Below are 27,793 nucleotides of genomic sequence, written 5' to 3' on the forward strand. Positions count from 1 at the left end.
TTCATCAACTGCTTCATACCCCTGGTCAAGCAATATTGTCTGCAGAAGGGCGTTCCCTTTCATATTATCCTCCTGCTTGATAATTGCCCAGGACACCCTCAACATCTTGATGATGTAAACCCAAATGTAAAGGTTATGTTTCTGCCTAAAACACAACTGCTATCCTACAGCCAATGGACCAAGGGGCTATAGCCACGTTTAAGGCATACTATTTGCACACCACTTTTTCCAAACTTGTATCAGCAACAGAAAATGATGAAGTAACTCTTCGTGAATTTTGGAAGGCCTACAACATTTTACACTGCATAGAACATTGAAACAGCTTGGAAAGAAGTGACAGAAAATTGTATGCAAGGCATATGGAAGAAATGTCTAAAATCTTTCATGAATAATGTCGAAGAGTTGGACACAGATGAGCTTGTCGATGTCATAAATCAAAACACTGTGGAGCTAGCTAACAAGCTTAATTTAGATGTGGAAGTGGAAGATATTGAAGAATTAGTGGAATATGTTGAGGGAGAGTTAACAAACGAAGATCTAATAGAATTGGAAGCACAGCAGCACTTGGAAGAGAAAGAAGGAGAAGAAGAGGAAAGAGCAGAAGAAGTAGAAAAGAAGTTCACTGTAAAGGGGTTAGCTGGTGTGTTCTCAAATGTGAATGTGGCTATGTTACAGCTTGAGGGTATGGACCCTAATATTGAAAGGTTCACAAAAGTGGAACGCCAAAGGAACGAACTTTTACATTGCTATCGTGAAATTTATGAAGAAAAGAAGGCAAAGAAAAAGCAGACCACGCTGACGGGATTCTTCTCAAAAGCTACACCCAGTAGCACTCCCCCTACAAGTTCTGAAATTTCCTTGCCATCTTCTCCCCTACCTGGGCCCTCAACAACTGCGGCTAACCCTGCTGATGACTCCAATGATGATGGCATTGCACTGTAGTCTGATTTTTCTTTGTGTGTTTTCCCTTTGTTTTCATTTATTTTCTCTATGCAAGTTATGTGATCTAAAAAAGCATGCAAATTAAAGCAAGTTTTGTTATGCAAAGTAAAACAACTTGCAATATAAAACCTGCAAATTAAACAAATTAATGTTAAAAGCAAAGTACAGTAAAGCAAGTTATGTTTTAAAAAGTGCATACATCACTGTTTGCAAAAACAAATGCAAAGTAAAAGAAGTTATGCAAAGTAAACAATTAGTCTTCTTTATTTCTTTATTTAGAAGTGTACAGTATTTCTTTACAGTATTTAGAAGTGTACAGTACAGGTATTTCTTTATTTAGCCCCTTTACTTGTTACCATGGGTTTTAAATAGGCTCGTTTAACGACCAATTCGCTTAACGACCGGGTCGTAGGAACGGAACCCGGTCGGTAAGTGAGGAATGTCTGTATAATTAAGACAGGCTTATGACAGTCAAATTAAAAGAAGGGATTATCCCATACTATATTACATGTATCGGTGACCCTGCTGGAAAGCACAGAATTTTCACTATCGATACATGTACAATCATGAGATGCTAAACAAATGACTAATCAAGTTATTATAAAACAAATATTAGTGCACGGAAACGTCCACATCAGCATTTTATTCATTTTAGTATTGTGTTTTTGTTCCATTTATGTATGTACGTGTGATTTTATATTTCCCATTTTGGTACTTGTGTATTAGCACGGTGCCCATTAGCATACTGTACGTACGCTAGCGTACTGAAATTGCATCACATTGCATCGCGTGTCCCGTTATAGTGCTGTGCGATGCGATTTCAGTAGTTAATATGGTACTTGTATATTGGTGGCTGTTACGCATTTAGCGTAACTGTGCTTTCAGAATTAGCGTAGGTAACATAAATTGCGTAGTCAGTCAGAGGTAATATTCCCACTCCCTGTCAGATTCAGTCTGAGGTGAATTACTGACAGGAATGGCTGCATCACTGAGAGCTGTAGGAGAAGTGTCAGAAATGGCTGTACCTGTCACAACTACCCGGACACAGGTGTTCACACACAGAACATTGAGCCCATTTGGGGCTCATGCAAATGGCGCAACAAGCACCAAAGTGGCACAGCATGCCACCATTTACAGTCCTACTTGCAGGGTTTTGTGGCATCCCATATACATATACACTGGGGAGTTTGTGGTCAATTGCAATGCACAAAAAAATGGATGTCAGCTGCCTGCCCTGATCTCAGAGCAGGATGCCGCAGATCTAAGTCAGCAGTGACTGACTTAGATTTGTGAGCACTGCAGAAATCATTTGATTGATCGCATTCGATTTTGAGTGTAATGCGATGCGATACTATGTGATCAGGGTGTAGTGAATAAATTAACTAGTGCGATCGCATCGCATTCATCGCATGCCACGAAAATGGCCATGCGATACGATGCGATTTCACTATGCAGAATTGCCCACTAAGAAAGTTGCGTAGTGGGCGCTGTGCTAATACAAAAGTACCCGCAATTTTTAATTAACTAATAAAAGTTAAATTTTAGAAATATTGGTGCACCACACAGTGACAATTCTCTCCTTTTCTCTCTATTGGTCCTTGCTACTACAACTACCCTTATCATATGATCCTGTTTATAACTAGCTCTTAAGCTGCCCATACACGATCCGTTGTGGACCGGCTCCGTTCTGTACTATGAGATGCCCGCTCCCACGCATCACATAGTACGGTACAAAAAATATGTGCTGCACATACTTTTTGTGCTAGCTACACATCGCATCGGATCGCATTGCGTGCTATTTAAGTCCCAAACGGATCCGTTAAACAGACCGTGTATGGGCAGCTTTAATACTCCAACTAATACTGTAGTAACCTTTTTATAAATCTTTTTTTTCCAGGCTTTGAAAGTAGCACATGCTGGGATATCTCTCTCAGAGCAAGAAGCATCTGTTGCCTCACCATTCACTTCACGAACTCCAAACATAAGTTGTATCCCGCAACTGATCAAGTAAGTTATAGATTGATTTACATTCATTATAGAATAGAATTATGGGATATCTTATAAAACATGTTTACAGCTGTGTTTTGGAACACAGCATAACTTGTAAAGCAAGATGTACTATCTGTAAATTATAACATTACAGTACTTTATTTACATTTACCTGCACTGATTCATGGCAATGGCTGTCTAAGGGCTATTTCACACGCTCCGGCTCCTGCCGGGCGGCGAAATCCCTTACGGCCAAAAGCTGTGCCGTGCACAGTAGTTGTTAATGGACACTGTGTCCATTCACACGGGACGGCCGCGGCCCGGTTGCAGCCGGATCCCACCACTGGAAGTCCCTTCCCGTCCCGGCTACTGGGCTGTGGCCATCCCCTCCATTCTAAACTGCTGTGTGCTGCACGGCTTCCTGGCCGTACGGGTTTTTGTCACCCGGCAGGAGCCGGAGTGTGTGAAATAGCCCTAAGGCTGACTACTGCCTACAGGGGAGAAAATGCTATAACTGCACATCTGAATAGAATGAATGGTCCAATATAATGTGTAATTATCAGGCAGGGCTGGATCCAGAAAATAATTACATGGGCATAATGATGGGGAAAAGAAGAAAAATTACTGGCACCAGTAGTATTTGCATGCTCATAAAAGCGGCATGGCCTCATTACAAGGGGAGTGGCTTCACTACAAAAGGCATGGCCTCACAAAGTATGCTGTCTCCAAGAGCAACAACCCTCATCTTAGTCACAATAGGGACTACATAATAAACAAGACCATTACCCTTAGCTACCATGCTGTGGGTCTTGTCTCCTGGTTGATTTCCCTTCGCATGGCTGTTCCAAGTGCTGGTGACCTATCTTTACTCTACAGTCTCTGTTTAAACAACTGACTATAGTTCAAAGACAGCTCAATTAAAAAGAGATGCACCCCCCCCCCCCCCCAATCCATTCAGTGATCACTCCACAGCAATACATTTCCCCGCGCCCCATTCGCTCCAGTGCCCACTCCACAGCAAAGCACTCTCCCACCCTTCTGAACTGAAACACATAGGCAAACGCCGGGGGGATTTCTGGTTTCCTAGAAACCCGCCTCCTCTTGGCAAGTGCCTCAAAATATGACAACCATAGCACTGGTATATAATATTATCAATAGAGCTGTCACCTCATCATGCAGTGTAAGGGACAGAGCAGAGCTGCACATGCCTAGTGTACCAGCTTCTGATACCACATTCACTGTATGTGTGGATCTGAGCCCTCAAATATCGCAATGGAGAGCAGCTGCCAGGAGGAAGAGATAGGAGCCTCACCATGAAGTGGGATATTGTGAGCTTAGAAAGTACAGTACTGGTTCTATTATGTTTGTGTATTTATTTATTGTGATATGGTTAACCTTTTTCTGAGCACTTATTTTATTTAAATGTTTGAAACAACCTATACTATAGAACATCTCTGCTGTTAAATATTAATACTGTATTCCATACAGTATCCAAAGTATAAAAGACCAATATTTAGGGCTTTTACCATTCCCCCAGATTCCCATTATTACTCCAATGCAGAGTGGGAGATTTTTGTTTACATTTGTAAACTTCCCTCTAAAAATTCTACGTTTGCCACTGAAACACACACACACACACTCACTCACCCAAACTCAGATACGCATAGCAGATTGTCACTTCTTCCACACACTCTCCAATTTAAGTTAGACTGTAGATGTGATGACTCACCACAGGCACTGCCTAATACACCCTGGACTGTGGTTATGACTCCACTGTCTAGGTATGGACACCGAATTGCGATGTTTCACAAGCCATGATAGTAATTTTAAAATTCGATGGTGTCATTTCGATTTTTATAAACAATATCCAGGGATAGGGCATAAACTACATTAGGACAACAGGGAATATCATATAGCTTTCAAACACAGTGTGGTATATATGAACAGGGGCATTAACAGACTAGCCCCAGCCACCAACACTGCGATGTAATATTGTATATAATGGACAATAGGGTACTATAAACCCGAGATATTATTATATATGCTCAATACAGGGCTATAATCCACGGGATGACATGCTCAGATTGAATATTTCCATCCATAGTATTATCTATACACAGTATAGCCCCCCCCCCCCCCCCCCCTGAGATAAAGCATAACTTAGATGAGAACTACTGACAATATATTGGCCACATAGTCCCGAGGCCTAATATGGAACACATCAAAAGAATAACACTCGATTAGCCCCACCAGTCAATCTTGGTGATTTGACATTGTACATAACGGACTTTAGGGCAATAACAATCCAGGTGTTATTATAGATGCTCGAGACAGGGCTAGCACACTCAAGATGTTACTTCCGGATTTAATACACAATGCCGCAGGATTGGTCCAGACGGACCACATGACACGGCGTATGACGCGGCACGCCGATCACGTGACTAGCGCAATGACGTCACCATGGGGGACACCATAGTAAGGGCGGAAATAAACATCAGCAATTGCCGGACAAGCTATTAAGCATTGGTTCCTAGCGAACCACATGATTATAACGTAAATAACAATTGGCGGGCCATTTAAATAAATAAGCCAAAGGAGAGACTGTTGGTTGGCTTGAAGAAGCTCTGTATGCGAAACACATGTCCCAATGTTTGTAGCGTTAGATAGAGGGCTGTAAATGGGTGCTGTCAAATGTATTAATAACTATCAATAGACTAGACTTGTACTTGCACCCGCACTTATAGTATTGGTACCGTATATGCAGGACCAGCAGTCTAGATATGACAAGGACTAGCTGGCTCATAATTCCCCCCCCCCCTACCATTAGGGGTCAGTATGAAATCACAAGAGTTCCAATAAGCACAGCCACCTCATTCACTCTGTGTAATAGTATTACCTGTGGTGTGCTCAGGCTAAATGCCAGGTATACAGTGGACACTGTATACACAACATGTATAAATTGTAACTCAAGTGATACATTCAGTTTAAACTACATAGGAAAGTAAACTGTGGCACACAAACTATCACATACCTGAGAAATTTACTCAGACAATTTAAATTGTGTGAAAAATATATATTCACTGACACAACATAGTGGTATAAGTATCATTTAAGGTGTTACTCTCCATTTCGGTTGTACCTCCTCTCCTTATAATCGGAGATATAAAATATGTGCCACTTCCTGTGATAATAACGTTAACTGAATTTTACATAGATTAAATCTCCACATATATTTATATCATCAGTGTACCAACAAGTGCTTATAAGTGTCCTGCAAAGATTGCATTGTTTATCTGCCAGATCTCAAGTCAAACCAATACAGGCAATGACATATAGATACCGGAGACAGATTACCTTTTTTTAAAATTACATTTCTTGCAATATATCCTGGGAACCAATACCCCAAGTCTAGAATCAGCACCACATTTACCAGCCCCTTCTACCTACATTTTAAGTCTATTTAGCACTTATTCTTTCAATTTTTTATGCACTTGTCATGTATTTGTATGTTGTATGTTCGATATTTTTAACCTCTTTTTGATTTCGCTACTACAGTGGGTAATTCCTGAATCCATTTATTATTAAAGATTAATAGGTTTCCCTCACTTTTCGAATATTAAATTGGAGCAAACTCCTAAGATAATAACAAAAATTATATCTTTCCTGGTGTGCATCCGCTGCAACTACTCTTTTCTTTTCCTTTGACTACATAAACCTAGTTGATTGGATAGCACCCCCGCTAAATCAATAAAACATAGCGGAACCAACCCCACCATTTTGGGTTTATTCACTTGTGTGCAGATTTCACTCAAACTCTCTTCACATATATGATTGATCCATGCAGGCTGCCAACTCTATTAGTATTTGCATTTAGCTGCTGTATATATGGCCGGAAAATACGAATACAGCGGCAACCTATACCATTAGGCAAATACGAGTCTGTTAATGTGGCAGATTAGTAAATCTTCCCTATTTATGAACTGTATTTTCACAAGAATACGGCAGATGCTGGTTGTATGGAGTCGTACACAGCATCGTCCGGATTCTGGATTCTTGGTAAATTTCCCCCCTAAAGGTGCCCACACACTAGAACGATTTTTGGGCCAATTGGCTGATTTCCGATAAATCGGCCGATATATCGTCCGATGTTTACCGATAATCGGTCGAAAATCGGCCGATTTTAGTCCGATGCGCGCTCCCGTGGATCTTTAGCTGAATCTTCTGATCTTACGTGCTGCACAAAAGATCAGAAGATTTAACAAAAGATCCATAGGAACGCACACGGCATCTTAAGAAAAATCTTTGGTAAAGATGTGCGCTTGCCTGAAATCTTCTGTCCAGGACGGAAAAAAGATTTCAAGGCTAATTTATGCACACATCTTACGATCGCAGATCTTTCTAGTGTGTGGGCACCTTTAGAATCTGAATTGTTGCATTTTTTAAATCTTTAGCAAATGTACACACTTGTACAATCTGCATGAGATCCAGATGAGATTTCAATTTAGACTATCTGCATACAATTTAGACTATCTGCATACAATTTATGCTGTGTACACACTTGTACAATCTGCATAAGATCCAGATGAGATTTTGACTATATAGTCAAAATCTCATCTGGAACTCATGCAGATTGTATGGGTTTTATCCCAAGCGATCCAGATGCGTTCAAGATGCGCGCTCCCATATCTCAACCAGAAAGTCTTGGCTGCCCTGTCTATATAGTGCAGTTTTAATTACATTCACAATTCTAAAAAGGCAATAACAGCTTCCATGAAAATGATCAGTGTGTTTGTGTGTGCACGCAATTCATTTTACTGCATGTTTCTTTTGTATTTCTGTGTAGAGAAGGAAGAGCTGCCTTGGTCACATCGTTCTGTGTCTTTAAGTACATGACTCTTTATGCCATGATCCAATTTGTGTGCCTGCTGCTGCTCTATTGGGTAATTTATTGTATGCTTTGCTTTGATTACTTACACTATGGTTTCACAGATTTAATATATATGTTTATTACTTATTAAACAGTTTTTTTTTATAAGGGACACATTTATGTTACCCTATGTATGATATTGTTCTTAATGATCATTCATTAGAAACCCTGCACATAGTGAACCAACTTATGGGCCTGATTCAGACCCAAACACTGAGGTACAGTATGAAAATCGCTATTTGGTGCTTTCTGGAGTTCTACGAATGCGAGAACCATGAAATTGTGATCGCAGGTCGATCCCTGGCAAGGGGCAGCAGCATACATCTGAGGGTGGAGGATGGCGACCAATCGTTTTATGAGAGCAGTCCAGATAAAGCGGGTGTGTTCAGAGCACCTGGGGCAGGGCCACGGTGGCTGTGTGATGTCACATGCAGCTGCTGTAACCTGAAACATGGTCAGCCTGCACCAGGATTTGCAGCTGCGCTGCACAGCCAGTGTAGTGAAGCAGTTGCACTTTAGCGGTGTGCCCGTAAAATGCTGTGGGCACATCACGGTGAGGGACAGGGAGAGCAGGACAGCCTTGGCCTGTGACCCTCCAGAGCCTAGCACCAGCAGTTGCAGTTTTGCAAAGTATCGTAATACAGCAACTGATCTAGCCCAATATCTGGGGCCCAGCAGATACAGTAGGTCAAATTTCTGAAGGCTTCTTATGTTTTTTGTTTCAACCTTGGTCAAATATATATATATATATATATACACAGATGTAGCCACTTTCACCTGAGCGGCTCATGGTGCGACTCAACAAGAATGAGGCACACTTGTGCAACCCATTCTTGGGACTATCCTGAGGAATTGAATGCGCTCCACAAAATGTTGACTTGCAAATAAGAGTGCAGTTTTTCACGGATTTCATCACCAAAGTACTACATTCTCCTGAGTGCCTTCCTATTGTTGGAGATAGATATATATATATATATATATATATATATATATATATATATATATATATATTTATTAGAATTCTGGAACCGCACTGTATTTAGTCACAGGACAGCTGGGCGGCGCTCCACTCTAGAGGAATCAAAGTCCCAAATATAGTCTAGTTGGTTGAAGCAGGCACTCACCATAGGCAAAAGAGCAAGTTGAATGAAAGATTTATTTTAAATCATCACAGCAGTCGACGTTTCGATCCACCACAGGGATCTTTGTCAAGACAAAATATGTCACATTCAAGGGCAGGCAGCACCAGGCAGTGTGACCCCCCTGTCGGTGACCCTGCTGAGGACGATGACTGCCACTAAGGTGTGAAATATGCACTATTTCTGTTAATGCCTTATCACAACTCCCCATGTAAAGCTGTATTTACAAACGTTCTACACTATTGCATGGCTCCATTCTTTTTACTATTCTTACAGAACGGGCAATGGGAAGAGCCCTACTTAAACTAATTATACTTTTTCTGCATAATTATAGGACAATTCTGTCTTGTATAAATATGAAAGTAATATTGGTCAAAATAAATTGATAACTAATGACACTTAATGAATGTGATAATGAATATATAACCTATACATATGCCAGGACTTTAATTGCTTGATAAAATTTTATTTTCCCTTTCTGTAGCAAATAAATATCTTGTCCAACTACCAGCTCCTCGTGCAAGATGTGGCTGTAACCATTGTAGTCTGCTTAACAAGTAAGAAGCATAGAATATTATTTGCCATTGGAAGTGTAAGTTTTGTACAATGGGGGTTATTCTGGTTCACTTGCAAAGGCACAATCACTCTCTAATGGACAAAACCATATGCACTTCAGGTGGGGCTGATCAAACATGCGCAGAGAGCGTTAGATTTGGGTGTTTTATTGTTTCTGTGCAGGGTAAGTACTGGTTGCTTTATTATTACACTGCAGTACACCCCACCCAAATCTAACTCTCTCTGCATGTTACATCAGCCCCACCTGCAGTGCATATGGTTTTGTCCGTTAGAGGGTAATTGTGCCTTTGCGAGTGAACCAGAATAACCGCCACTGTCTTTTATGTCTACATGTCGAAGCAAACAATGGATTGTCAGAGGAGTTTTTAAAAGCAGCGTAAAAGCACAGCATGTATTATCAGCAACCACATTCCAATAGGCATTATTCATGCAATAACATGGGGCCATTCATTCTAAAAGTTCATCAAGAATTTTCCAAAAATATATTTATTATTAAGTGAGAAAGATGGCATATTGCCTCTGAAATAAGTAAGTACTGATGCAGGCAATTACACATGGCAAAGTCATTTATCAGCACAACAGATCTGTGATGCCATCTAGTGACAACATTATTTATCAGAATTTCTGAATACAAATAAAAGCAATCTAGTGAAAGTTTGATGCAGTTTAACCAGAGCCTCAGAGCACCCTTACATATGCGTGCAGGACAGGTTCCACATAATTCAATGGTCGAATGATGTGGGTGTTCCCCTGCATGCTGCAAATGGATATTTATGTAAGTTGACTTGCAAGGATCAGATTACGCTTCCGAGCAAATCAACCAGAATAACCCCTGTAGAACCTGACTCTGGGTCTGATGTAGCAGCTATGTTTACCCTAGTCAAACTTTTTCTTCTGACAGATCGCTCAGAACATTGCGCTGACACATCGCTGTGTGCTGAGTCTTGCTGAGCGCTTTAGCATCGCTCAGCAAATCGCTGTGTGTGTACAGCTCATATGGTTCTATCGTGCTACCCCGGTGCTAAACATACACCAGGAGGTTTTAAAACCTCTATAGAGCTTCAAGAACAGGCATTTTTAACCTTGGTCTTCAAGATGCACTAAAGAGTCCAGGATTTAGTCATATCCGTAATTGAGCATGGATGACTAAATTAATACCTTATACAGCCTACATACATGCCGATATTAAGGCATTTTCTAAGCGACTTTGCTTAGTTTGGCAAAGTCGCTTAGAAAATGCCCCCACATCGGTGTGTGTGTGTAGGGGCTATAGTGACAGCGATGCACGTCCCCGTGCGTCGCTATCCAAGATTGATGAAGAGTGTCCATCAATATCGGCAATCGGCAGGGTCCGCTCGCTCAGCACACAGAGCTGACAGCAACAGTAGGTCGCCCTACACACATCGGCATGTGTGTAGGGCCCATTAGTTATTTAGAGGTAAGCATTTATTTTTGTTAGTGATAATATGGTACTTGTTTCCTAGCACGGCGCCACCGATTTTAATTGTATGCAATCATGTTGCAAAAATCGGGTCAATTGCATGCGATGTGATTGACCCGACCGACTCGATTTATTACATTGGAACAAATGTTAAATGGTCCCTGAGACCCGATTTTACATTGGCCCCAATGTTAAATGCCCCCCAGACCCCATTTTTCATTGTATGCCCCCCCCCCATTGTTAACGCCACGATCAACGTGAACCCGAAGTGTGGCGAGCGCTGCGGTGCGCGTTCTCAGACCTTTTCATTCCCCGCACTATCCACGTTGGCGTGGAGTTGATTTTATATAGTGTAGCGAGCGCAGCGAGCCACCGAGCCCGAAGCGTGGCGAGCGCAGCGAGCCCAGCGAGGGGACGCGCATTACTTCAGACGTATTACGCGTCCCCTTGCGGGGCTCGCTGCGCTCGCCACGCTTAGGGCTCGGTGGCTCGCTGCGCTCGCCACACTATATAATACCATCTCCACGCCAACGTGGATAGTGCAGGGAATGAGGAGGTAGGACGCGTACCGCTGCGCTCGCCATGCTTCGGGTTGGCGTTCATCGTGGGGTGGCGTTAACAATGGGGGGGCATTTGACATACAAATTACCCATCTGGGTGGCTATACAATGAAAAATTGGGTATGGGGGGCCATTTAACATTGGTTCCTATGTAAAATCGCGTCGGTCGCATGGCATGCCATTATAATGGCATGCGATCAACCTGATTTTTACATCGTCAGGAAAGCTGTTAAAAAGCTCGAAATCTGGTCAGTCGGGTCCCATCGCATACCTTAAGTTAAGGTATGCGATGGGACCCGACGGTCACCGTGCTAGAAAACAATTACCGATAATATTTTCCAAAACAAGTTTACACTACGCAATCACTTTTTTTTCAGTAATACAAAAGGCAGTGCCTTCAGTATTCGGTGCATATCAGATCATTTTTCGAATACTTTATGTGCTTATAAGTAGCACTTATAATAGACTAATACATCATCATTAAACATAAGATATATGTAATATAGACCTGTATACTAAAATACTTTTTTTTTTGGGGGGGGGGGGGGGGGGGGAGTTAAGGAGTTAATTTGTACAGAGATTTTAGGGTTAAGTGTTTGCAAATATTAGTTTAAGTTAACTTTTAGAACAGTATAACAATAATACAATGTTTAGAGTTACAGACTCAGACATAATACAGAAGTTAATGTAGTTCTAAAAGGCACTTAGAGATCAGATAAGTGTGTTTAGTTAGTTACAGTTCAACTTTTATGATAGCATAAAAAGCTTTTTAAAGGCCCATAAACACTGGGTGATTTTGAGCTGAAAGCAGCTCAAACTTGGTGTTTTGAGTGGCTTTCAGCTCAAAGCCACCCAGTGAGTATGGCCCAGTGATGAGTGGTGATTCCACATCATCGCGGTAAAAGCCGTTCACCGTCCGTCCGTTCCATGCTATGGAAAGCCATCTGCCATGATGCCAGACTGCCATTCCTTCCCTGGGGATTAGACATTTCCCCATTCCTCCCCTATAAAGGAACAAGGGAAATGTTGGGTGCTCGGTCATGGCTGTGAATACATTGACAAATAAAGCCAACTACTTATCAGATCTTTTAGACATGCTGGACAGTTTCAGACTGATAGTAGCCAGTAACAGTAATACACTGTACAATTGTCTGGGCAACCCCTGATATCCAACTGATAATTGTATAGTGTATGCCCAATATTAGATCATAAATTATTTGGAGCAGGGCAGTGCCGTAAATAGATATTTTGGTGCTGTGTGCCAGAATTGAAACAAAATTTAGGCTACCTGTACGTTCATTTTTGAAGCAAACACTCATAGGCATACAGTCATTTGTGTCTTAAACAAAAACAGTTAAAGTTAATTAATCTGTTTCCTAGTTATTTACAGTATACATGTGATTATAAACCAGTAGAAAATGGAAAAAATATTACTTCATTAGGGGCGGGATGTACTAACGGGAAAATGCGGTAAAACCCCTGTTTTACCGCATTTTCTGATGTACTATTACCCGGCCGCCACGTCACCGAGTTGTGGCGATACCCTATAGAAGCCTATGGGCTTCTTTTCGCCGCCTCCGCCGAAAAACCCGCCGACCCCCCTCCCTCTGGATTACCTGGTCTAGGTCCTCCTGGACCCGGAAGGTAACACATCTCTCCCCCTAGTGACGCAGCCGACTTCCTTCCGGCTGCAGGGGGAAGGAGGCACCGGAGACAGCCTGCTTAGCTGTCCCCGGTGTGAGGGATGCAGGAGGGGCAGGGAGGTGACAGACTCCCCACACACAACATTCCAGGTATCGCGGGGGGCCTCCGTCACCGCATCGCGAAGCCAGCCGCATATGTTAGTACATATGCGGCAACATCGCGGCGGACAGGCGGCGAAGGGCGGCGATGTATATTTATACATCCTGCCCTTACTGTTATAGCAGAAGACAAGTAAAAATGGTGCATGCCAGCGGCAATAGGGCATGATTTTAAATACATTCACCATGCCTTCCTGAGTACCCAGCCGCACCTTACTCGCGGTTGCAAGTTAGGCGACACATGCAGCATGCAATTGCAGCCAAATGAGGGATTAGAGAGAGAGAGAGAGAGAGATAAACCTGCAGCCCAGCGATTAATGGGTCACAAATACTAGTAAGACACATGGTAATACTTTTATACTAATTGCATACATTTCTTTCTCTGTATTTTCCAGTGAGTTTAAACCACGCATACCCCAAACTGGCACCGTACAGACCTCCAGCACAGCTCATGTCACCCCCTCTCTTACTCTCAGTAGTGCTTCATGTTCTCGTTACTACAGCCATACAGGTGTATGGATTCATTGTTGTCCAGCACCAGCCTTGGTATTCTACACACCCTGGCAGGTAAGAAACATCATACATTGCAGATTGCCACATAGGATTACACTTTTGTTGAGTTTAATGTGTATTATTATATTATATGTCACTTCCCTGCATACAGCAGATTTCACGGGTCCCTCAATGGAGCAGGAGATACTATACTTCTCAGACAGGCCTTGCTCAGGACTAGAGGGGTGTACACATGGGAAGATTTTGACTAATGAACAATTTTGACTAAGCAATTTTGGGAGAGATTTTGGCTAGATGCACTGGAGATTTTGACTTAGCCATTTTGTCTAAGCAATGATAGTCTATGATCTAGTCAAAAAAAATGTCTGCTATACAATATTGACTAAGCAGGAGAAAAATAGGGAGATTTTGGCTAACCTTCTAGGAGATTTTGACTATCTAGTCAAAATCTCCTGTGAAAAGTTCTCCGTGTGTACACCCCTTAACTGTGATCGTCCATTGTTAACTTTCCATGAAGGATAAATTCACAGGGAAGAGCCTGTCTGACCAGAATATAATTTGCAAAGGCCTTTGCTACTTTTCCTCACAATAGGATAATTCACAAAATGGGCGAGCTGAGTTTAGGAAGCAACATCTTTACCTGGGTCAAGAATTGGCTCGAGAATAGGGAGCGAGGGTTGCGGTAAAAAAAAAAAAAAAAAGATAATTTTCAAATGATGAGTTAATGTTTTAAGTATCATACAGTACCTCAGGGCTCAGTGCTAGGGCCACTTCTCTTTAAATGTGCATTAATGACCTAGGTGTCCATTTATCAAGATGACACCAAACTATACAAGGTGATAAAATCATTTCAGGATGTCGCCAGTCTACAAAGTGACTTATATAAACTGGAGGATTGGGCAGCATAATGGAAGATAAGGTTCAATATAGATAAATGGGGTTGAGGTTGGTGAATCGGATTTTAACAGAAGGTTTTCAGAGTGCACATTGACAATAGTCTTATCTGTGGTGCCCACTATCAAGGAGCAGCAGCCAAGGCAGCTAAGGTACTAGCATGCATAAAAAAGGGCATAGAGACTAGAGATGAGAGTGACATTTTATCGCTGTATAAATGCGGTGTAGGCGGTGTTAAGTCCACAGTGCAAAATTCACAGCATTGTGTGTGGACCAGAATAAGGTCCTAAGGTTCAATACAAAGAACTGTCAGGGGACATGTTAACTTTGAGGACTGTGCACAGGACACCAGGGCACCCCCTTAGGTTTGAGGAAAGGAGGTTTCATACCCTGCAAAGGTGGGTATTCTTTACCGCAAGGGCAGCTAAAATATGGAATACTCTGCCAGAAAAGGTTGTGATGGCAGGCACTATTGATATATTTAAAAAGGAATTAGACTATTTTTTAGCAGTAAAAAGTATCCAGGGATATAAATATTAATTATAATGTATAATAGTGGACCAGGCAGGAATAAGAAACATAAAAAAATAGTGAAATTAATAGATACAAATAATGACTTCATTGTGTCTATTGTAAAAAAAATAGGTTGAAGTTGATGGACTTACATCTTTTTTCAACCTCACCATGTTACTATGTTACTGAGCTCAGTACCATGGGTGTGGCATGGCACTCCGACAGGGGGGATCCCAACGGTCAGTATCCCAACATCAGAATCCCGACTGCTGGTGCTCCAACAGGAGGGCGAGCGCAAACAAGCCCCTTGCGGGCTTGGTGGATCGATTCACTCGCCGCAGGTTCTATTCTCCCTCAATGAGGGTTGAGAATAGCCCCTGTGAGTTGGGATCTCCCTGTTGGAGCACAGACAGTCGGTATTCAAACAATGGAATACTGACCATCGGGATCTCTCCTGTCGGGCAGTCATCCGGTATCCCAGTACCATACCTTCCTAGTGGAGACTGGCTGGCTTGGTTAAGCACCATTACTTACTGTAGCATTCTGGAGTAACCCTACCTATTGCTTTTCAGCACTTGCAGCTTTGGAAATGAAAGTCTTCTAAATGCCAGTGTAACCAATAACAACAGCATACATTCAACAGCCAGTGCGCACTCCGGGCTTGACCTGGACATGAGTCATAAGAGCTACGAGACAACCACCTTGTGGCCTCTGAGTACTATTCATTGCATAATAGTAGCATTTGTATTCTCCAAAGGCAAGCCATTTCGACAGCCTATATTTACTAACTGTAAGTATTCATTGAAAATGTTATCTTCTAAAAATTCAGTGGTGTATCTGAAAAATATGATTTTAATCTGCAAGATAGAAATCAGTTCCCACTCTTATCTCTCTAGACACATTTAGTACTGTACTGGTGATCCAGCTTGGCGTCTGCATTTTCCTTTTATTTGCTGACATAGAGAGTATATACTCTGTATTGGAGGTAAGTGAAGTGCACTATTTACTAAACTAAGACACTAATAAACTTGGCTATCCCAGTAACAAAGCTCCAACCATACAATGTGGGAGTTAAAGGTCACCAAGTGACAGCAATGTGTACATGTCTTTGTAATAATTTTGTCAGTAATACATGATCTCTTCTTAAAATGACAATTAATTGCTTGCAATTATTGGTTCTAGATGTTGACATTGACTAAGTACTGTAGTAAGTTTTACATCTACTATTTACGTTAAGCACATAAATGGTACTCATACTCTTGATTGACTTACACATGACCGTTAACATGGAGGGTAAACAAGATGGGGCTCTTGAGATGTCCTTAAACTTTAACTACATATTAGAGACATTTGACATATCTTGTTGAAAAATCATGGATATATGTTTTAGAACATATGAAGCATATTTCATTATACTCAATGACTAACTCTCCATAATATTTCCTAACCTAACAGCCTTGTCTTAAATCATTTAACCACTTTAATACTCATTATTTCCCATTAGATTCCCCATAATGGAAAGCTCTGCATTGGAAAATGATTTTGGGGTCATCATAGATGACAGGTTGAGTAGTGCACACTGCTCAAGTGCTGCAGCAAAAGCAAACAGGACACTGGCGTTCATTAAAAGGGGAATGAATTAGGGAAACGCCAGTGTGATAATGCCCCTTAATAAATCGTTGGTGAGGCCACACCTAGAGTGCTGTGTTCAGTTCTGGGCACCGCACCTTAAAAATACATTTACTGGAACGGGTTCAGAGACTTGCAACTAAACTAATAAGGGGTCTTGACAGGGGCTGGCTGGCAACTTTTAGCCTGGGGGGCAAGTCCAGCGCACTGGCCCATAAGTAACAGCGTTAAATGGAGGTTTTTCGTATTAATAAAAAAAAGATTAGGACTGGAGTTGATTATACCGATTGGAATAGTAAGATAGGAGAGAACGTTCTCTCTCCTTGAAAACGGGGTGCATAATAATATCAGAGGCTTCTCCCCCTGTATAATAAAAAGAATAGGCCACCACAGGCTGCTCACCCTGTATAATAATACCACAGGCTGCTCCACTTGTATTACAATAATAATAATAAGACATCACAGGCCCCGCCTCCTGTATGATAACAGGACACCACAGGCTGCTCCTCTGTATAATAATAATAATAATAAATAATAATTAATAATACCAGGACACCACAGGCCTGATTCCCCTGCATAATAACAGGAGGACACCACTGGCTTCTCCCCTCCCCCTGCATAACAGGAGGACACCTCAGGCTGCTCCCCCTGTAAAATAACAATAATAATACTAGGACACCACACACCGGCTGCTCCCACTGTATAATATAAACAGGAGGACACCACAGGCTGCTCCCCCTGTAAAATAGCAATACCAGTAAACCACAAGCTGCTCCCCCTGATGATTATACCAGGACAACAAAGGGCTGATTTCCCTGCATTTAAAACCAGGATGACACCACTGGCTGCTCCCCCTGCATAACAGGAGGACACCACAGGCTGCTCCCCCTGTAAAATAGCAATACCAGCACACCACAGGCCTGCTCCCCCGCATAATAATAACACGTGCCTTTGAACTTTTCACCGTCCTCCGAATCCAGGTCTGTGTGTCCTGCAAAACCATTGCTGCGGCTCCCAGCTTTCCCGCACCGCTGCCACAGCCTGGCTCAATCTCCATCGTCCGCCCGCTCTTCCTCCGCGAGTCCACAGCAGTTGCGTGGGTGGCGTCGGCGTCATGACGTCACTCGGGCATCGAGTCACTGCCCGGGCAATCATTCCTCATGCAGACGGCCGGCGGCCATATTACTGTAGCTGTGGCCATGTTGTGAAAGCCGCGGCTACAGGAGAAAGGAGGAGAACAAGCAGGCGGCCCATAGCAGTCCCTTATAGAGCTGCCCGGGGGGCACATGGCACCCTGCCCCCCGGCCCAGCCCGCCTCTGGGTCTTGAGTTACTAGAATATAAAGCAAGGGTGGGAACCGCCGCTATTTCCCACTTCATCATTCTCATAATCTTTTTTCCCCTGACAATCCTACATTGTCAGATTGGGAATTTAAAGTGACCTAAAAAAAAATCCAAAAAGTACACGCCCACTTTTTCAGCCTTCCCACTTCTACCCCTTAACACACCCACATCATGCCACCCTCTACCCTCTAACAGCCTCCCCAATACCAGTCTGTTACCCTCTCCCAGCCAAAAGTTGTCCCACAGATGAGTTGACCCACCAGGGACCTTCCTTGTAATTTCTATCACCAATCAGTCACTGACAATCCTACTTATCACGTACCTGTGTTCCTGGGCTTGTTCATGGGAGAGCTGAAGCTTGAATCAGGCTCATTAGTCCACCCAACAACACAGATATCACTCTAGAGCAACACAGATATCACTCTAGAGCAGTGGTAGCCAACCCTAGCCCTCGAGAGCTACCAACAGTTCACATTTTCCAGACAACCTAGCTGCTGCACAGCTGCACTCATTAATCACTGACACATTTTAAAAGATACACAGATGGAGCTAATTAGCTCACTTGTGATTCTGTGAGGAGACCTGCAAAACATGCACTGTTGGTAGCTCTCGAGGACTAGGGTTGGCTACACCAGCTCTAGAGCATCTATAAAGTGTTGGATTTGTCAATCAGACTAAAGACTTATTAAAGACGCCAGGACAAACACACGTTTTGTACAGGAAAGTTTTAACTCACAATATTACTTTGATAGACATATTTTGTACCTAATTTAAAATTGGACAAGATCCTGTTATTTATGACACTATCTGAAATCTAAAATATTGTGGGGGACAAGATGATCCCTATTTTGTGCGATTAAATATGGAAACTATGGGCCAGATTCTCTAACCTTCAAAAGTGATAAAATGGAGAGTGATAAACACCCAGCCAATCAGCTCCAGCCTGACATTTGTCAAACACAGTCTGGGACATGGCAGGCAGGAGCTGATTGGCTGGCTGTTTATCACTCTCCATTTTATCACTTTTGAAGGTTAGAGAATCTGGCCCTATATATTTAATGTAAGTATAATTTTTCTTTGCAGATTGTGTGCACACCAACTTCTTGGAGAATAACCCTTTTGATCACACTGGTCATCACAGTGGTTATCTCAGTCTTAGCAGAAGTAAGTCTTGTGTAGCTGTTGGACATTTGATGAATTATTAAGGTGTAATTAACATGTAGGCCAGGTCGGATTCACCAGGCAATGAGCAATCCCCATCAGAAGCACAGAGTAGGGGCCCCTAGAGCCCAGCTCAAGAAATCTATTATAAAAAACAGAAACAACATTATAAACCATATATTACAACAAAATCAGAATCTGTATTCTTCCTTAACTATTTTTCCATTGAATTTCAGTGAAGAAATGAAAGAGTGAAACCATATAATACTAGTCTTTCATATTTTAATTAACTAGTTCTACCAGTTGTACAGTATGTAAATATTTGCATAAACAGTTCAGAGTTGATTTGGGTAATAATACAATATAGAACATCACAGGAAAAGTCAAGATGAGAGATTACTAAAGCTTGATAACTAGTGAATATTAACTATATAAAGTATATAGCGATTTTCAAACTGGCAATCCTAAAAAAATATACTGTAGTTTTAAAATTCAATATAAAAAAATAGTTTAAATAGCACCACTATATATATAATCATCCAAAATAAAGAGGCACTCTGATGTAGTGAAAAATAAACGGCTGTATTGTAGCGCCAAGCGCTTTCGGGGTCCAAGAGCCCCTTCCTCAGGGCACAGCAACAACAACCAACCAAACCCACATACCCCAAATAAATACCCTTACCTGTCCTGAAGCCGTCCGATTTTCGCGCCAGACGCCGGCGTCCTGCCCGCCGGAAGTCGTCATCTCCGTACTTCCGGTGAGACGCTGTAGCAGTCAGCGGGGAGCGTTCATGCGTTCCACCCGCCTTCCTGTTTGCGTCCCACTGTCGCCATGGATACGATCAACCCGGCTGGGTCCCCGCCAGGCGCCTGTAAGGCACAACAAAGGCACGGCAGTTGTTATTACAGGCAGGTGCATTACATCTAACAATGCCACAATAAACATAAGTGCATGTGAAACAAAAAATACATAAAAATACATGTACATAATGGCAATAACGTACAGGAAATCCAATGTGACTACAATCCAATATACAGAGACACCTGATGTCAAATGTCAGCGAGGATCACACATAATGGTCTGACCAGAGTAAGGAGTCAAATACGGGGTCCATAGACTTACCCCTCATGTTAAACTATTCCAATTTATTTTTCCATTGAGACCACCAGGATTGGTGGTCCCAAGTCTCAGAATCCATTGTGATTCCCTAATCAGCAATGTTTTTGCCCGATCCCCTCCCCGAAGAGTGGCAGGAACATGGTCAATCATAAAATATCGGAGGGAGTCTAGCGGGTGATTAGCGGCCTAAAATGACGGGCCACAGGTTGATCTACAACCCGACCCCTCAATGCCAGCCCAATAGAAGATCTATGTCCCCCCATGCGTTCTTTAAACTTACACGTGGTTTGGCCTACATAATACAGTCCGCAAGGACAAATTATTATGTAGACCACATGATGTGATTTGAAGAGGGCTAATTTTTTGGATGTAGATTTGACTATTGTCGATGGGGTCATTCACACTGGTGTTTTTAGCAAGCCTACTGATCGTAACACTCTTCTAGAGGCGACCAGCTTTCACCCCAAGGCCCTTAAAAGGGGACTCCCCCTGTCGCAGATGATCCGTTCGGCTAGGATCACCAGTGACAGGGAGAAGGTCCCTGAAAGCCTGGATAAGGTTGTTCAAAAGTTTGAGAACAGGGGCTATGATAAAGCATTGCTTGAGGAAACTAAGAATCAGGTTTTGGGTTTGAATAGGAATGACCTCCTTACCCCCAAGCCCAGGGCTGAAGAAAATAAAATCCCACTGGTTTGTAAATTTTCCACTTCTAATCCTGTGATTCAGAGAGCCACTAAGGCTCTATGGCCTATTGTCAGCACAGACAAAGACCTCCCGGTGTTCAAAAACATGAGACCCATAGTGGCATTCTCCCGTGGTAGTAATCTCAGGGATAGACTTGTGCGCACAGACATTACTGAGATGGGCAAAAAGAGATGCCCCAATACATATTTTAAAGCTCCAGGATGTTATAAATGTAGCGATTGCGCCACGTGTAAACTTTTTATCCCCTGTAAAAATTTTAAGCACCCTCATAATAATAAGATCTATGACATCAGATTTGTACTGGGGTGTAACTCTACTCATGTGGTCTACATAATAATTTGTCCTTGCGGACTGTATTATGTAGGCCAAACCACGTGTAAGTTTAAAGAACGCATGGGGGGACATAGATCTTCTATTGGGCTGGCATTGAGGGGTCGGGTTGTAGATCAACCTGTGGCCCGCCATTTTAAGGCCGCTAATCACCCGCTAGACTCCCTCCGATATTTTATGATTGACCATGTTCCTGCCACTCTTAGGGGAGGGGATCGGGCAAAAACATTGCTGATTAGGGAATCACAATGGATTCTGAGACTTGGGACCACCAATCCTGGTGGTCTCAATGAAAAAATAAATTGGAATAGTTTAACATGAAGGGTAAGTCTATGGACCCCGTATTTGACTCCTTACTCTGGTCAGACCATTATGTGTGATCCTCGCTGACATTTGACATCAGGTGTCTCTGTATATTGGATTGTAGTCACATTGGATTTCATGTACGTTATTGCCATTATGTACATGTATTTTTATGTATTTTTTGTTTCACATGCACTTATGTTTATTGTGGCATTGTTAGATGTAATGCACCTGCCTGTAATAACAACTGCCGTGCCTTTGTTGTGCCTTACAGGCGCCTGGCGGGGACCCAGCCGGGTTGATCGTATCCATGGCGACAGTGGGACGCAAACAGGAAGGCGGGTGGAACGCATGAACGCTCCCCGCTGACTGCTACAGCGTCTCACCGGAAGTACGGAGATGACGACTTCCGGCGGGCAGGACGCCGGCGTCTGGCGCGAAAATCGGACGGCTTCAGGACAGGTAAGGGTATTTATTTGGGGTATGTGGGTTTGGTTGGTTGTTGTTGCTGTGCCCTGAGGAAGGGGCTCTTGGACCCCGAAAGCGCTTGGCGCTACAATACAGCCGTTTATTTTTCACTACATCAGAGTGCCTCTTTATTTTGGATGATTACCTTCTTTGTTGGAAGTGCACCTGGATTCACTATTATAGTGAGTGCCGACTACCAGTGGACATTATATATATATATATATATATATATATATATATATATATATATATATATGTACCAGGATAGGGTCTCTTTTAGAGTATTTGTATGCCACACTATTTGAATGTTATTTGATCCTAAGGACGGGCCATGTTTATTTAAAGTTTTGCAAATCCGAGAGTGCTGCCTGAAATCTATCTTCTACAAAGGGACTACAAGGTCCAGACTGGAAGGCCCGGGTCAGTTTACATTCAAGAAAATGTTAGTCTTTTCTTGTGCTGATTGACCTGGTTGTATGTAAGTGTATTGGGGTGTATCCCTGGTGAATGTGTAACTAGTGCAGAGATGGGAGAACCTTAAGATAACTAAACCTTGAGTCAGATTACTTTATGGGCATAAATATACACTCTATATTTGCTATTTTATAAAGTCCCGTTACCATCATGTTTCTAGATCTCATATGGAAAAAGAACGGAATAAATGTACTTACTGTAAATGACATGTAAAAACAGTTGGTAGGATTTATTTTTTTGGCTACTTCTCACATTTTAAAAACAAAGGAGTAAATTTACTAAAGCTTCTCAAAATAAAAAGAGGTGATGTTGCCCATAGCAACCAATCATATTCGACTATCATTTCTCTATTGCATCCTAGAAAAGATGAAGCTCCTCTCCTGCTTGCAGTGGCTGGCAATAGAATCACCAGGCCCCCACCAGCCGACAGGCTCCACCAGCCGTCGGAAGGAAGGGGGTGTACGCGCACAAGATGCTCGTACGCCCCGTTCTGACGGAGCTCGTCACCGGTCCCCACCGAGCGCCCCCACCTCCATGCACCCCCCTAACCCTGCCCGTTTCCCTAAAGCGGAGACGGGCAGGGTCCCGCCGCCCACTGACAAGGATGCACGTGCGTGTGAGACGTTCACACGTTACAGTCTAATGGAGTCCCTCTCCACCAGCGTTAACCAGTGGGTACGTTCTGGCGAGTGCCGGCAATGAAAGAGAGGGGCTCCATCTGTAGTAACATAGCAACAGTTTGTGACATTGAATAAAGACGTTAGTCCATCGAGTTAAACCTATAACAGATCTCCTGCGGTGTAAATAACTCGGATGAGCTTACCACCTATTCATTTTAGTCCCCAATGACCCAAAGTGGGTGTCTAATCTGAGTTCACTATAGTACATTATAATTAATGATTATACTCCTGGATACTATTTTCTGTAACTAGTGGCGGGATGCGCTATGCGAAAAATGCAGTAAAAACCCTGGTTTGGTGGTTTTTACAGCATTTTGATATGCAGGAAAACCCAAAAGCTGAAAAGCTGGTGGTACCCCATAGAAGCCTGTGGGCTTCTTATTGCAACCCCCAGTGCCCCGCACCGACGCATGACCCCCCCAACCCCTCACCAGAGTCCAGGCAGCACAGCACTGTGTGACCATTTCCTTGAAATTGTACGATGGTCGCATGATCTGTTAGATCATACGATCTGCGCTCAGTTGAAGGCAGATTGACAGATCCTCACTGCAGCAGGTAAAATCTCCAAAGTGACCAAATGACCAGCAGGGACGCGCATCAGATCGTAATCGGACTAAAACCATGCTTTTTTTTTCATACAAGCAGTCCAAATTGCATCAAAATCGTTCTGATGTTTGCCCAGCATTACTGTAAAGAAAACCTTCATACCCTGGGTGAGAAACTTCCTCTCCTCTATCCTTACAGGGTAACTGTATGTCCTGTGTACAGTCCTTCTGGTAAACATCACCAGCTAATTCATTGAATTGACCCTTTATGTACTTGTACAGTACATATTAATCATTTCCCCTCTTATGGCACCCATCCAATAATGCGATTTTTGGCCCTTTTCATCTGTTTCTGAGGCATCGTGCCAAGAAATCTAATTAAACGTCCCAAACCACATGTGTTTAACCTCCAATTCCAAGCCAATGCGTTGTCCCGTGTGCATCAGATTGGATCCAAAGATTCATTGGATCCCGCAGCCATAAAAAGGATTACATATGATCTATTGTATACAATCCCGCCGCCCCAGAGCTGCCGGGTAAGATGGTGGGGTACTGCTTGCGAGGTATGGCATTCGATGCCTCACGTAAGTGGATGGATGCCTCTTCTTCAAAGTAAATTATATGTAGGGGGAAATTTACTAAGGGATATGGTCACTAGGTCTACAAGTATTAGGTCGACATGACTAAAAGTTGACATGCGGGAAGGTCGACATGGGTTCGGTGGACAGGTCATTAGGTCGACACAAGCATTTGGTCGACATGGGGAAGGTCAACGCTCAAAAGGGCGACATGGGGTTTTTCACTTTTTTTTTTAAGCCGACGTGTGCCAACCTGCGGTATTTCATACCCTACCATCCACTAGGGTGTGGTGGGAGATTCAAATAGTGTTCCGAACATAGCGAGGCACCGCGCCCGAAGCAGGGCAAGCGCAACGAGCGATGCGAGGGGACACGGTGTTAGACTTCAGTGTCCATGTCGACTGTGTCAAAATTCGACACAAAAAAAAGGGAAAAACCTTATGTCAACCTTTTGACTGTCGACCTTCACTGTTGACCTAATGCTAATGACCTAAACCATGTCGACCTTCTGCATGTCGACCTTCAGTCATGTCGACCTAGTTGCTGTCTGACGAATGATCAATACCCTTTACTAAAATGGTTCTAGTTCACATGGGATGTTGCTGTGGGCAACCAATCAGATTCTAGGCCAGACGCACTAAGCATCAAAAGAGATAAAATGGAGTGCGATAAATAGTCAGCCAATCAGTTCCCAACTGCCATGTCACAGGCTGTGTTTGAAAAATGTCAGGAAATGATTGGTTGGTTGTTTATCACTCTCCATTTTATCACTTTTAAAGTTTAGTGCATCTGGCGCTTTATTATCTTCTAGAAGGTGCTAAATTATTTGAAGTAGGTTCTGATTTGTTGCCCATAGCAGCATCCAATTTGAAATAGAACTCCCATCTTAGTAAATTTCCTCCATAGATTCTAATTGGTTGCTATGGGCAACATACCCACTTCATTTTAGAAGCTTTACTAAATGTATCCCTAAAACACAATCTAGATGTGAAATTTAACAGTAATTATTTATTTTAGGAATTGGTCATAGAGAACAGAAAGCTCTGGCTGCTGCTTAAGAAATGTTTCAACTACAAGTCAAGAAGTCAGTACAGAAAAATTATAAGAGCTGTGGAACTGGATCAAAACTGGCCACCAATCAACCAAACCTACCGCACCAAGCCAGTCATTAGACATACAAATGAGAAAACAGAAGTTTATAGCAATCCAGCATATGAAAACGATTCTATTAAATAAATGGATATCAGCATAAGCTTCACATTTATTTTAAAGGAACATTCATGCTGCTTTCACATTGCCTAAACATTTAAGACCCAGTATTTTGAAACGGTATTTAAAACAGGTCTGAGCCACTTAACCCCTTTCACATTGCAGCCTTTATTCAGATCTGATCGCAGTACAAATTTGTTTGGAAAATGGGCAAAACCATGTGCACTGCAGGTGGGGCAGATGTAACGTGCAGAGAGTTAGATTTGTGCAAGTTATTTTGTTTCTGTGCAGGGTAAATACTGGCTGCATTATTTTTACACTGCAATTAAGATTTCAGTTTCAACACACCCGACCCAAATTTTACTTTCTCTGCACATGTTACATCTGCCCCACCTGCAGTGCACATGGTTTTGCCCATTTTCCAAACAACTTTGTACTGCAATCAGATCTGAATAAGGGCCTGCAGGTGAAAACCATTTTAACTAGCATTTAATACCATTCACACATTCAACCCGTTTAACCCCCAAGGAACACGTTTCAAGCCATAGAAATAGAGCTGTTCACGCTGCCAAAAAAACGGGCTCTGAAACGGGTAGGACCCTGCTTTTTAACCGTCTAACAAATACTGGTATTTGTTGAACGGTTAATGCACACTGGAGCTTTGACACACTGCAGCTCTACCCGTTTTAAAAGGTAAAAAAAAACATCAATTTGCACAGTATGTATAGAAAACAGAGTGTATAATGTATGTGTAAGCCTCATTCTTCTGTTATTACACATAACACACTGTATGAAAATATGGACTGGCATTAAAACATCTTACAAGTTTAAGCAGTTCAAATAGGCAATTGTTCTTGACCATTGTTTGAAAAACTGTTTTAGATGAAGTTTATATATTCATGTATTTTCTTTTAAAAAGAGAAGAAATGAAGAGTGCTGTATGCATAGGAGATACATTTCAGTGTATGTTGTTTTATAAATATTTTACAGTCTATATCTATGTGTATCTAATAAAGTATGCGTGATATTGTTGGATGACACATTCTTCTGAACATTCCTCATTATTCCTTATAAGTACAGTATATGGATGCTAAGTTACAGTAGCTTTCAGGCCCATAATAAGAGACTTTGCAAATGTTCTGACACACTATATAGGGTGAGATTGTGCTGTATGTACAGATGAGAGAGAAAGTAGCCATCTAAATGAACAAAAAAAACAGGTACAGATGGAGGCCCACTCACACTTGCAGGGGCTGGCGATTCTATCGCCAACCCCCGCCAGCTGTTGGAAGGGGGCGCGCGCGCATGAGACACTTGCGTGTCCCTTTCCGACGGAGCTCCCCGCCACTGTCCGCCACCTCCCCAGTTTCCACTGTCTCCCCAAACCACCCCAACCCTGCCCTGAAGCGGAGACGGGAAGGGTCCCGCCGCACAGCCGCCGACTGACTGGGACACACGTGCATGTGAGACGCTCTCACATCCCAGACTAATGGAGTCCCTCTCCGCCAATTCGTACTTTAAGTTAAACAAATATTCTAGAATTGTCCATAATTAAAATGTAAAGTATTAGTTAAGAATATTCTTCAAAACTCTGTCTATCTTTTTTTTTTTTTTTTTTTTTTTGTGAGCCAATAGTTCCCTTCATCATTTACCTCTCCTTCACCATCATCTCCTCTTCATTAGCCTCTCTTTTCTGGCTACCTTTGCTGACTGTTTGAGGGTGTGGACAGGTGTCTTTTATACAGATAACCAGTTCAAACAGGTTCCATTAATACAGGTAACAAGTGGAGGATAGAAGAGCTTCTTAAAGAAGAAGTAACAGGTTTGTTAGAGACAGAAATTTTGCTGGTTGTAAGGTATTTAAATATATATTTTCCGCAAGAATATACAAAAAATTGTTTAAAAATCATACAATGTGATTTCCTGATTTTTTTCCACATTCTGGGGGAAAT

At 42.4% G+C, this 27,793-nt stretch overlaps 1 protein-coding gene across 1 annotated transcript in view; it reads left to right on the plus strand.

Annotated features, from left to right (window-relative positions):
• Positions 1-25,868, plus strand: part of LOC146064290 (putative cation-transporting ATPase 13A4) — an 85,549-nt gene extending 59,681 nt beyond the window's left edge. Inside the window, exons 23-30 of the mRNA XM_083177585.1 lie at positions 2,840-2,949; positions 7,775-7,871; positions 9,482-9,554; positions 13,772-13,943; positions 15,869-16,086; positions 16,193-16,281; positions 19,352-19,432; positions 25,650-25,868. Coding sequence (XP_083033711.1) covers positions 2,840-2,949; positions 7,775-7,871; positions 9,482-9,554; positions 13,772-13,943; positions 15,869-16,086; positions 16,193-16,281; positions 19,352-19,432; positions 25,650-25,868 — 1,059 coding nt within the window. The remainder of the gene's footprint in view (positions 1-2,839; positions 2,950-7,774; positions 7,872-9,481; positions 9,555-13,771; positions 13,944-15,868; positions 16,087-16,192; positions 16,282-19,351; positions 19,433-25,649) is intronic.
• Positions 25,869-27,793: the final 1,925 nt, after the last annotated feature.

The sequence above is a fragment of the Crinia signifera genome, chromosome 3 (assembly GCF_055691185.1).
Source record: "Crinia signifera chromosome 3, ASM5569118v1, whole genome shotgun sequence".
Taxonomy (NCBI): domain Eukaryota; kingdom Metazoa; phylum Chordata; class Amphibia; order Anura; family Myobatrachidae; genus Crinia; species Crinia signifera.